Source organism: Babylonia areolata, chromosome 27 (assembly GCF_041734735.1).
Source record: "Babylonia areolata isolate BAREFJ2019XMU chromosome 27, ASM4173473v1, whole genome shotgun sequence".
In the NCBI taxonomy this organism is placed as follows: Eukaryota; Metazoa; Mollusca; class Gastropoda; order Neogastropoda; family Buccinidae; genus Babylonia; species Babylonia areolata.
Window position 1 is genome coordinate 29,382,225 of NC_134902.1, and position 12,500 is coordinate 29,394,724.

At 43.3% G+C, this 12,500-nt stretch overlaps 1 protein-coding gene across 14 annotated transcripts in view; it reads left to right on the forward strand.

The window, feature by feature from the left end:
- LOC143301409 (uncharacterized) overlaps positions 1–12,500 on the forward strand; it is a 244,317-nt gene that overhangs the window by 197,444 nt on the left and 34,373 nt on the right. For all 14 annotated transcript variants that reach the window (XM_076615677.1, XM_076615673.1, XM_076615678.1 and 11 more), the window contains one exon: positions 3,269–3,295. In XM_076615677.1, coding sequence (XP_076471792.1) covers positions 3,269–3,295 — 27 coding nt within the window. The remainder of the gene's footprint in view (positions 1–3,268; positions 3,296–12,500) is intronic.

Consider the following 12,500-nt stretch of genomic DNA (forward strand, 5'->3'; position numbering starts at 1 on the left):
TGACTCTTCCCCTCTGTTGTCTCTCCCTCTCCCTGCCTCCTTCCTTCCCGGTTTCTCTCCCATCTCCCTCTCTCTCTCTCTCTCCCTCACACCCACTCTTTCTTTGCCATCTCGCTGTCTGTGTCTCTCTCTGTCTCTTCTCTGGCTCTGTCTCGCTCCTCCCAGCCTGTCTTTCTCTGTACGTCTGTTTCTCTGTTTCGGAACTGTTTCACTTGCCTTAATTAACACTCTGTGTGTGTGTGTGTGTGTGTGTGTGTGTGTGTGTGTGTGTGTTGCACCTATCGTGTGTGTCTACGACGTGTGTTTATGCGTGAGAGAGCACGCGCCTGGCGCACGCACGTACGTGTAATAAACCTTTTCTGCCGTGCCGCCGCTAAAAGTCACTGAGAGTTGTTGCCTCTGCACGCGCGCGTGTGTGTGTGTGTGTGTGTGTGTGTGTGTGTGTGTGTGTGCGCGCGTGTGTGTGTGCGTGCTTGCGCGCGAGTGGTTGTCTGTGTGTGTGTGTTGGTGGGGAAATGAGCGGACAGTAGTTGAGAAGTGCTACCTGCTGTGCTGGGGTTCCTCAGTGGATGAGGGACGAGCCAGCCAGCCAGGGAAGGAGAGAGAGGGTAGGGTGGGGGTTGAGTGTAGAGGATGGATCAGTTTGACGCAAGTTGGGTGTATTCCTGTGCGATGTTTAGTGTTGCATCAGCCAGAGAGAGAGAGAGAGAGTATTTATTGACTTTCTAAATTTATTTATCTATGACAAATCTGTTTGTATTTTGTTTTTCGCTCTGTGTTATAGATAGGGCTGGTTTCTACATTTTGTAAGGGCTTATATGAGTGCGGGTGTGTCAGTTCCCGTAATAATTTGGTTCTGATGGTATCTTGTGATCTGTATATTTGATCAGCGTATATGTATATTCGGATAATGTGTATGTCTTTTTTCATACCTGTGTGTGTGTCTTTCTGTCTATATCTCTATTTCTGCCAGTCTGTCTGTCTGTCTGTCTTTCTGTCTGTCTCTGTCTCTCTCTCTCTCTGTGTCCCTCTCTGCCTTCCTGTCAGTGTCTCTATTTCTCTCCCTTCCCCTCGTCTCTCCCCCCCCCCCCCTCTCTCTTTCTGCCGTCCCTCCCCGTCCTTCTACCCCTCCCCCCATGCCTCTCTGTGTTCTCCCCAGTAGCCCCAACACCGCCTGCATCCGTGGCTGTCTGGGAAGGTGATTTTTCACTGTTGATACGATCTTTGTTTTGGGTTGTTGTGGTTTTTTTTGTTTGCTTGGTTGGTTGGTTGGTTTTTTGACTCACTTGTGTAAACAAAGTGAGTCTATGTTTTAACCCGGTGTTCGGTTGTCTGTGTGTGTCCGTGTCCGTGGTAAACTTTAACATTGACATTTTCTCTGCAAATACTTTGTCATTTGACACCAAATTAGGCATAAAAAATAGGAAAATTTCAGTTCTTTCCAGTCATCTTGTTTAAAACAATATTGCACCTCTGGGATGGGCACAAAAAATAAAAAAAATGAAGCCTAATTATATGCAAACTGCATTTACTGTTATATTTATATTTTTTGTATTCTCTAAGCTTGGCACTTTGACCTCTTATTCTGACACAACAACAAGAGGAGTCATTATTATCATTTTTTTGTTCAAACAGGAACTTCTTTTGCTAAGCATGGAATTTTTTAATTTTATTTTGCAAACGTTTTGGTGCAGATAGTAAAAAAGGGAAATTACTCTGTAATTAATGCTAGGGGACTTAATTTATCACAAGTGAGTCTTGAAGGCTTTGCCTCTCTTGTGTGTGTGTTTTTTTTGTTTTTGTTTTTTTTTGTTTTTGTTTTTTTGTATATATAATTTTTTATCTGCCTATCACATTCAGTACTGTCTTGTTTATTCCTTGTTCACTTTGTCTTGTTAACATCGACATCCACCTACTTGTAACGGCTGTTTCGTTGATGATGCGGCGCTGTTGTTGTTGAAAAGGAAGCACTTGTGGACGTTGTGGTTTGAGTATCTTTCATCCGTATACAGACTTCGCAAAGTGTTAAGGACCACTTGATAAGAGCAGGTATGTTTTCATTCAGTGCTAAAGAAACACACACACACACACACACACACACACACACACACACACACACACACACACACACACACACACACACACACACACACACACACACACACACACACACACACAGATATGATTTGTTGAATTATACAAGCTGGATATTATCTGCCAGTGGCCCTCTCATTAGATTCACTGACGGGAGTTTCGGGGATAAACTAATGGGCAATGCACAGCTTAAAGAAGAAGAAAAATGAGAAGATGGAAAAATGTGTTTCAGTCAATAATTGACAGATATTCAGTGGTTAATTAACGATAGCTGTGGGTTTTTTCACTGTGATGAAAAAAAAAGAAAGAAAGAAAGGAAGAAAGGCAATGAAGTATCTCTGGTCATGAGTGATGCGATCTCAAGGCCTGACGAAGCGCGTTGGGTTACGCTGCTGGTCAGGCATCTGCTTGGCAGATGTGGTGTAGCGTATATGGATTTGTCCGAACGCAGTGACGCCTCCTTGAGCTACTGAAACTGAAACTGATGAGTGATGCTCGTGATACTCGCTGCAAACTCCGAAAAATCAACATTACTTTACCATGCCCCCGCCTGACCCCCCCCCCCCCCCCCCCCTCCCCTTCCCCCAAGAAGAAAAGTGCAAGTTTCCATATGGTCCTTAACCTTTTGTGAACCTTGTAGAATGGAGCCAGGACTGGCATACATAACGTGTATGGCATATTTATACGTGAATAAACGATTTAGGGTTGTTGCACGCTAGCATCGGTACCTGCTCAAGATGTGGGTGTGTGTATGTAGAAATGTGTGTGTGACCGCAACATGATTTTTATGTCCGTTTGATATGTAGACACTGTCAGTTACATTCATTACTTGTATGCTTTTGCTTTTCTATACAAATGCACTTATGCTAAACGACACAACACAACACGCATTATCACAAACAGACCAGCTTTTTAAAAACCCTAGCCTGATACACCCGTCACATACCCAGAACGCTAAGACAAGCACAAAGAAAGAACAGATAAGCTATAAAAAATAAAAAAGAAAGAAAAAGAAGAAAAAAAAGGTCTGTTTATTACATACAGGCAGACAGCGCCTCAATGAAATTGAACACTGTGCTTCCTGAATAGAAGAAAGGAAAGAAAAGAAAAATGTTTTGCTGTTGGTGTCACATAGCTCTGTTTTTATCAGAACTCTTTGTTTTCTTTGTTCCAGAAACGACACGTGAGGAGCAGACAGTCGGTGAGTGATGTGTGAAGTGTGTGTGTAGTGTATGTTGTATATGTGGGTGGGGGGCCGGGGGGTGGGGGTGGGGGGTGGAGGCATGTATGTATGGGTGGGGGGCGTGGGGGGTGGGCTTGTCTTTGTATGTGTTTTTGTATGTAGTGTCTTAGTTGTGTATACTATTATTTAAATCGACGACATGCATTGGATTATATGACTCCACATTCGCAAGTCTTTCAGAAAGTAGTCTGGTTTTGTTTGTTTTTTGTTTTTGTTTGTTGTTTTTTTATTGTTTTATTGTTTTTTTTTAAATATTTCCCTTTGTTAACGTGCCCCCCCTCTCACCATCCAATGAAAAGAGGAGAACACTCAGCACACTAGTCTGCAGCGTATTAATAAGGGAAACAATCGTATCTTTTCACTATTGTGATCACATAACGCAGTTGTTTCCCTTGACCCTCTCTCTCTCTCTCTCTCTCTCTCTCTCTCTCTCTCTCTCATCATGGAGACATCTTGTTTTGTATACTTGTGTGCAACGAGTAAGATGATGCATAGCTCATGTTTTTATGTCCTTCCGAACAACAACTTCAAAAGTGTCATTAACAAATTACAGATTATCATGGTAGTATCATCATTGTAGTCCGCATTAACATCATCTTCGCCATCTTCGTCGTTGTCATCTGTCACCATTATCTTCATCATGAACGTTTTCATCTTCATGATCTTGCTTTACACACACACACACACACACACACACACACACACACACACACACATTATATATATAATTGATATCCGTCACTCTCATTATCTCATACCATTCAGGTTATTCATACTCGTGCGTCGTCATCTTCTGGTCGATGATGTGCAAGCCTTTTCTGAATCTCTATTTGACCAGTATTGCATTTCTCCCGTGGCTGTCTGCGGGGGTGTCTGTAGTGTGTGTGTTCTTCCCCGTCTTGACGGGTGCAGTGGCCGAATGGTTAAAGCGCTGGACTTTCAATCTGAGGGTCCTGGGTTCGAATCTCGGTGCACCTGGTGGGTAAAGGGTGGAGATTTTTCCGATCTCCCAGGTCAACATATGTGCTGACCTGCTAGTGCCTGAACCCCCTTCGTGTGTATGCGCACGCAGAAGATCAAATACGCACGTTAAAGATCCTGTAATCCATGTCAGCGTTCGGTGGGTTATGGAAACAAGAATATACCCCCCGAAAAAGGAGTATGGCTGCCTACATGGCGGGGTAAATAAAAAAACAAAGAAACAAACGGTCATACACGTAAAATGTTACATGTCTGTCTGAGTGTGTATGTGTGTGCGTCTGAAATCTGATTGAATGACACAGGAAACGAATGATGAGCGCCCAGTGGCAGCCGTCAGTCGGCTCTACCCAGGTAGGCAGCCTGTGGTGCAAATGTCCCCGTGTATGTAAAGCGCTTAGAGCTTGGTCTCTGACCGAGGATAGGCGCTATAGAAGTATCCACATCAATCAATCAATCAATCTTGTTCTCCATGTCCTCCTCCTCTTCCTCCTCCTCCTTTTTTTTTCTTTCTTCTTTATTCTACTACCACATCTCCTTTCTTTTTTTTTCTATTCTTTTCTTTTCGCGTTGCAGTATCAGTATCAGTATCAGTAGCTCAAGGAGGCGTCACTGCGTTCGGTCAGATCCATATACACTTACACCACATCTGCCAAGCAGATGCCTGACCAGCAGCGTAACCCAACGCGCTTAGTCAGGCCTCGCGGGGGGCTGGGGAGGGTGTGTGTGCGGAGGGAGGGGGGTGGGGGTGGGGGGCGGAATGATGACTAATGGCGATGACTGTGCTGGCTGAAGAATTTAAAACAATAAAGCAGACAGATGTTGTCGAGGGCATTCACTTTGGCCTGAGAGAGAGAGAGAAAGAGAGAGAAGGAGTGTGTGCGTGCGTGTGTGTGTGTGTGTGTGTGCGCGCGCGCGCGTGTGTGCGTGTTTGTGTTTGTGTGTTATAGCTCGATGTTTATCTATCTATCTATCTATCTATCTGTCTGTCTGTCTGTCTGTCTGTCTATTCGTGTGTGTGTCTGTATGTCGAGCTGTCTATGATTATCTGTCTGTCTGTCATCTGTCTATCTATCTTGTCTGTCTATACTATAAAGACGACAGACGGTGAGGAGAAAGTTGTCCAGGGAAGGAATGTACGTGTGTGTGTGGCTGGGCTGTCAGCCAGACGTATAGGTAGACATTTGACAAGTGGCTTGCCGTTCGTCCACATCGTGCTGGCCCACCTCGGGCGCTTTTCCTTTTTTGCTCGTTGAATGCGTCAAATGTTTCACGTGACCGCTCGTTTCCATCGGCCGGCCACTGCCTCTCTGCGGGACAGTTGGGTGACAATGGGCCGAGTGGGGGGTGGGAGGGTGGAGACATACAGGGTGGGTAGTGGGGAATGGGGATAGGAATTGGAATGGTCGGTAGACAATGTCCCAAACAGTGACGGAGGGGAGGAGGAGGTGTGTCGGGGGGGATGAAGAAAAACTAGTTTCGCGCTTCGTTTGCGGGTGTCACACGTTGTGATTCATGACTGGCCTGTCGTCCTTATAATTCATTTGGATGTGAACCTCCTCGACACAGGCCTCACTTCTTCAGGCAGTCCTCATGCAGATGACGCACCAACTTTCCTGGCTGGATACCACATATTATATCCATGTGGAAAGGCAGGGTTTGATAGCTTTCCGAGACCTTTCCGCGATATCGTCGAGCAATGTTGAAAGGATAAATGAACTCGCTTTCGTCAGCTGACTCGATCGATTTGCAGCCGTAAACTGTAGTTTAGCTTTGTTCTTCAGTTTTGTGGATGGAAGGCGCAGTCTTTGTTCGAATTATTGTGCACTTGTAAGTCTGCTTCATGTTAACATGATTCTAACTTGTGATGATGTGTATTTTAAGTAATGCATGATATACACAAGAAAGAAGCAGACAACAGTGTAAAGATGTGATCGCCATTTCGTCTTCAATAAAGTGTCTAAACTGACTGTCCGCTACTCATTGTGTCGAACATGTTCGTTTACAAGTGCACATAGTTTCGATCAACTTCGGTTTTCATTTAAAACTGAAAATGTTCACCCACGAAAGGAACAGCACACCGGTAAGGACCGTCACACAAGTTCCCCCATCTCGCTGACCAGTGTTGGGTTACGTCGCTTGAAAAGGGCCAGCGGCTTACCTCCCTTCTCCTTTTCAGTCTCAAGCATTCCGCGCGAGACTGGCTTTCCTGTCGTCTGATTCTGGTTCGAGGAGGAGAGTGGAGGGGGAGAGGATACAGCAGCGAGGTTTTCTTGTTTGCCAAGTTGAAAATGATTGTGTTTTCTGGAGTTTTTTACTTCCCGCGAGAAGTTTAACAGCCAAGGTGTCGATGGTGTGACAGCTGTTTGTTGTGAACGTGGGGCAAAGTGGTGGTGGTGGTGGTGTTGTTGTTTTTTTTTTTCCCCCGTTTCTGACTGTGGTTGTACAAATCTGGTCGCACATTCGTGAACGATTTTCTTCCAAGTCTCGTGGCAAGGGGCATAACGTGGTCGAAATCCTTAACGTTTTGTCAAAACGAGTGTGTGGTTTTGTTGTGTTTTTTTAAATTGTATTTTCACAAAAGTATCTCGATTCGAGATTTATTACTATCCGGCTCTCATTTTAGAGACCACCGCATAATTAATTTTCCTGTTTCACCCGATCGATCTGGTGCCTTTGTGATGAACATTGGTCGAAGAGACGTTAATACGGTTGGATCTTTCGACCCTACTGTAGATATGTACCGATCGCTCATTGCCCGTCGGAGATTTAATTACATTGAATTGGAGACAAAGCGAGAGAATTAAAATTAAATTGAATCACAATGAATTGGAGGCAAAGCGAGAGAATTAAATTTAACCACACTGAATTGGAGACAAAGCGAGATAATTAAATTTAAATTTAATCACATTGAATTGGAGACAAAGCGAGAGAATTAAATTTAACCACATTAAATTGGAGACAAAGCGAGATAATTAAATTTAGATTTAACGACATTGAATTGGAGAGAAAGCGAGATAATTAAATTTAAATTTAACCACATTGAATTGGAGACAAAGCGAGATAATTAGATTTAAATTTAATCACATTGAATTGGAGACAAAGCGAGATAATTAGATTTAAATTTAACCACATTGAATTGAATACAAAACGAGAGTATACCGTACTTGAGCCAGTGTTGAACTGGATTACTACTCCAAAATTCTCAACAACACAATTTTGTTCGTGGGCAAGGTTTACGTAAAACAAACAAATTATTTGATAAGAAATATATTTGAAACGAAAATTCAGGCAGACCGAATGAACAAACAGGTGAAATAGACAAATAAGAATAGGCAGATAATGGATTTGAATGGAGACATCATCATGACGAACGCGCGATGGGACTCTTTGGACAAATCTATGTGCCAGTTGCAGTCAGTCTCTGTCTCTCGCAGAGAAACAGGTTTCCCACTCACACCTACTTTAGCGCGTGCGCTCACACACACACACACACACACACACACACAGAGAGAGAGAGAAATAGAGAGAGTACATCACCACACGTTTCCAGCGTTCACCAACACCAACATATGGCCTTAAAACGCAGGAGCAGGACACGATGACACGACACTGACACTAGCAGCACACAGATGTGTTAGCAGGATTCGGTTGTTGTTGTTTTTTCTCCCTCGGGAAGTTATCCTGAGATTTTATGTGGGAAGATGGCGTGTAGGGAGAAAGAATTATGAATTCTTTTTAAGTGAACTTTAGTAGTATTATCCAGAAGGAGAACAATTTGAGCAAATATTCACCAGTCTCGATATCTTCTGCCCCTTCAAGCGCGTGTTTCTGTGTGTTCGCGTGCGAGCCGTTGAGAGAGCGAGAAATGTCAGATATTTCTGAAAGAGAGATGGGATGCTGACAACCATGTGTGCTGCTTGTGACAGCCTTGTGTTCAGGCGTCACAAAATGTATGCCTGTGCGCGTACACACACACACACGCACACGCACACGCACTCGCACACAGCAGACATCGATTAGCTCATGGTAGACCTGAGCCGTTTCCTCCAGCCCACGACGGGGATATTCTGAAGGATTCGACACATGTGTGCATGTTCACACGTCCTCTTCCTCCCATTGTGTGCGTGCGTGCGTGCGTGTGTGTATGTGTGTGTGTGTGTGTGTGTGTGTGTGTGTGTGTGTGACTTTAGAATCCCATTTGTTGTCTGGCTCTTATTCCATTCCCCATCTCTTTCTTTCTCTGTTCGTCTGTCTGTCTCTCCCTTTCTCCTTCCTCTCTTTTTTGCTGTCTCTCCTCTCTCTCTCTCTCTCTCTACCCCAGTTACCTGCTTTCCTTGCTTTCGATTCGACTCCAGGCCTCACCCCCACTCCACACGCACACACAGATTACCTGTACTGCAGCAGTCTGTGATCATGGTCCGTTGACTCAGCCAGACGGGTGGGCCACAGGTGCAACAACAGCTCCAGATCACCGTTACAATGATTGATACATGAGGGAGAGAAGGTGAGGGACGGAGGGTGGGGGGGAGGGGAGCTGTCTGCCGCAGCCGCTCGTGCACAGAGTGGTGCAACACCGCCATTTTAACAACCCTCCCCCCCCCCCCAAATCTCACCCCCCCTCCCCTCCCCACCTCACACCCCCAGTGCAGGTACCCACAATATTTTTTTTTCGCTCATGGAGCAATATTTGCGTTTGTTCAGATGGGGAAGACAATGTAATTATGTATAATTTGTGTGTGTGTGTGTGTGTGTGTGTTCTTCTTCCTGGGAAGAGCAGCCCGAATTTCACACAGGGAAAATATTCTGACAAAGAGCAATACAATGCAGTGCAGTGCAGTACAGTGCAGTGCAGTACAGTACAACCATGATGCTGTATGAGTTGCGAAAGAGGAGGTGGAGAGCCCCGACGATTACAGCCCTTTGTGGTCGGCTGGGGAATGATTATGGTTTACGTTTTGAGGAAAGAAGCAAGGAGGGGTGGTAGCATTAATTGAAATGGGTTAGTTGGATTGTTTGGCGTTTTTAGGAATATAATAATAGAACTGATCACAGAAGGAGATACAATATTTTAGTCGAACAGATTGACCCACATTTGAATTGTCCGAGGGTTGAAAAATGAACGGGTAACCAAAAAAAAAAAAGAAAAACAAAAGAGACATCACGAGACACTGTCTGAATCACTACAAGTAAGTGATATATTATTGGCAGGACAACCGACACAGCTGTTTTCATATTGTCAAAGGTGGGGAAGGGAATAGGTGATGGAGATATGGAGGATCGACTGACTAGCATAAGTTTTTGTTGATTTGTCAATGTTTTACAGCCAGGAACGGAGTATGTTTCAGTATGTTATCCATAGCAGGCAAAATAAACGAACGAAAAACCAACCATACAAAACGTAAACAAATAAATGAAAATAATAAACATGTTTATGCACTGATATAGTGTGAGGGACAACAGGTGGGGTCTGATGATTAATTTGTACGTTGAGTCTTGTTGCTGCGTCTACAGCCAGTGGTTCGTATTGTGATGTCATGTACATGCTGGCGATACGGAAACTGCGTGTAGTGGCTGATTCAGCTAAAGGATGTGAATGATACCAATGAAAAGAGAGAGAGAGAGAGAGAGAAAAGGAAATTGTCAGCTTCAGTGTCAAATGAAATTTAATTTAGTGATGAAGGTATACTCTCACCGTCGATTTGTATTTTATGACAGTACAGCGGATTATCAAGGTTTTGAGCTTTCCGCCCACTGAGATATTCAGCCGATCGGAGAGCGCCAAATAATTATAAGGACTGCAAATGTTTGTCACCTGTAGATTATCATGAAGTTCATGGTGTGATATACTGATCAGTGGTTTGTTCACGGAGACCCGGAGAATTATCATCTTGAAGGATTTCGCTTGTGTTTTAAGTCCTCCATGGCACAGCATTTGCTGGGAGTCATGGTATCCCGAAGATTGGTGTTCGTGGATTCATATTGGATTCAACTGAAGTTTTATTACCGTACTGTTTCGTGGCAGTGACTCAAATGTTGGATTCCTTCTGGGATTGTTGCCATGATCTTAGGTTGATGGTTTTTAACATGTTGGCGGATTCGACAGGAGATTGTTTCCGTGTTGTGTTTGGGGGATAAAGTCGGATTCCACTGAAGATGTGTTGCTGTATTGTCTGGCGGCAGTCGACTTATGTTGAAATCGACTGAAGATATAATTGCCGAACAGTTTTGTGGCTATGAAGAACGACACGTTGGGATTACTCTGAGGGTTGTTACCGTGTTGTTTTCGTGGTTGTGAGCTCACGTACACTTCTGTGTTTTCTCCGATTATTTTTTTATTTTTTATTAAGGGGGTGACATTGTTCTGCAAGCGACTGTGCCTGTTCCCATTATCAGAGGGAATTGAATTTTCTGTCTCGTTCTTTGATTGTTGATATAAATTTCTGCCCATGATGAATTTATTTCCCATGTCCACCTTACTCTGACGTTTGTTTGTAAACAGTGGTCCTTACTAAAGTGTGGACATATGTTATGACGAACAGTTTAAGAAAAGACAGCAAGCCGGTGAAGTCAGTGCATAATAGACATCGGCATTGTTTTTTTTTTTATGTGAGTTCAGAGGTGTAAATACAAGAAGTGTAAATACAAGAAGGATCGGAATTGAAACTTTTGAAATTTTTTAATTTAATTTAATTTAATTTTTTTAATATATAGAACGAGTGGACGGGTTGGGCAGACAGGTGATACAAAAGAATCATGACGGAAGACACACGAGAGGGCGCGCGCGCACAAAGACACACGCACGCATGCACACACACGCACGCACACACGCATACACACACACACACACTCACTGGTAGGGATCCCAAGGTTGTACACAACGAAAGTCTCCAATTTCTTTTCAATGAAACCATGCAGAGAGAACTTAACACCTGTCCCACATTGTTGCATTGTTCGTGCTTGTCAGTTCAGAGGAAACTTGGTTTGTCTGCATGTATGATAGTATCTGCCTTCCTTGTTTTCATACTGTCTTCTGTTTCTTCTTCTTGAGCACTGTGAAGTCATTGAGGCGCCGCACAAAAGAACAGTTCACAGGTCTGGATTCCTACAGGTCTGTCGGTCGTGTGTCAAAGCTTGGGTCACTGTGTAATGGTTTTCCCATCCATTCCGAAATGTTGTCAGTACATTTTTACCCCCCTATCCGTCTCCCTCCCTCGGTATTTCCTTGAGGATTGTTATAGCGAGGCCACTGGATCTTGTTACGTGGTCATACCAGTGTAGTTTAATTCTTTTCCTGCTCTTCACGTGTCTGTTTTCTCCAAGTTCTTTCAAAGTGTTCAACCATTTTGAGCCGATATACCAACGTGGTTTTCTTTTTTTTCTTTCTTTTTTTAATCGATGATAGCAGATCTTCATAATTATGTCTCTGTCGTCAGTTCTTTCAGAGTGTTTAATCCTCTTCAGCCGCTATACCAACGTACAGTTCTTTCTCTTTCTTTTTTCTTTTTTTTTTTTTAAGTGATGTGAACAGATCTTCACAGTCACGTCTGCCTTCAGTTCTTTCAAAGGTTTAACTCCCTAGGTCGCTATACAACGTAGTTCTCTCTCTCTCTCTCTTTTAAAATTTTTTTTTTTAAGTGATCTCAGCAGATCCTCACAATTATGTCAACGTCTGCCTTCACTTCTTTCAAAGTGTCTAATCCTCCTAGGCCGCTATACCAATGTATTTTGTGTTTTTTGTTGTTGTTTTTAAAGTGATGCTATCAGATCTTCATAATAAATTATGTTTCTGTCTCCAGTTCTTTCAAAGTACTTAACTATGAAGGCCGCTATTCCAAAGTAGTTTCTTTGTTGGTGTTTAAAAAAAAAAAAAATTATTATTATTATTTTTTTTATATTATTGATATTAGCAGATCTTCATGATTATGACTCTGCCTACAGTTCTTTCAAAGTGTTTAACAATCTCAGGCCGTTTTATCTACGTAACTTTCTTCTTCTTCTTTCTTCTTTTTTTTTTAAGTGATATTAGCAGATCTTCTTGATATATTATTATGTCTCTGCCTTCAGTTCTGTCAGTGCTGGGCCGCTACCGGCTGCTGAATGTGCAACACGTTGCTCGCAGTGGGAGATCGATTGTTTTGAAGCGACGTTGTCACCAGCTGTGAAGAACTCGACGTGTTCCAAT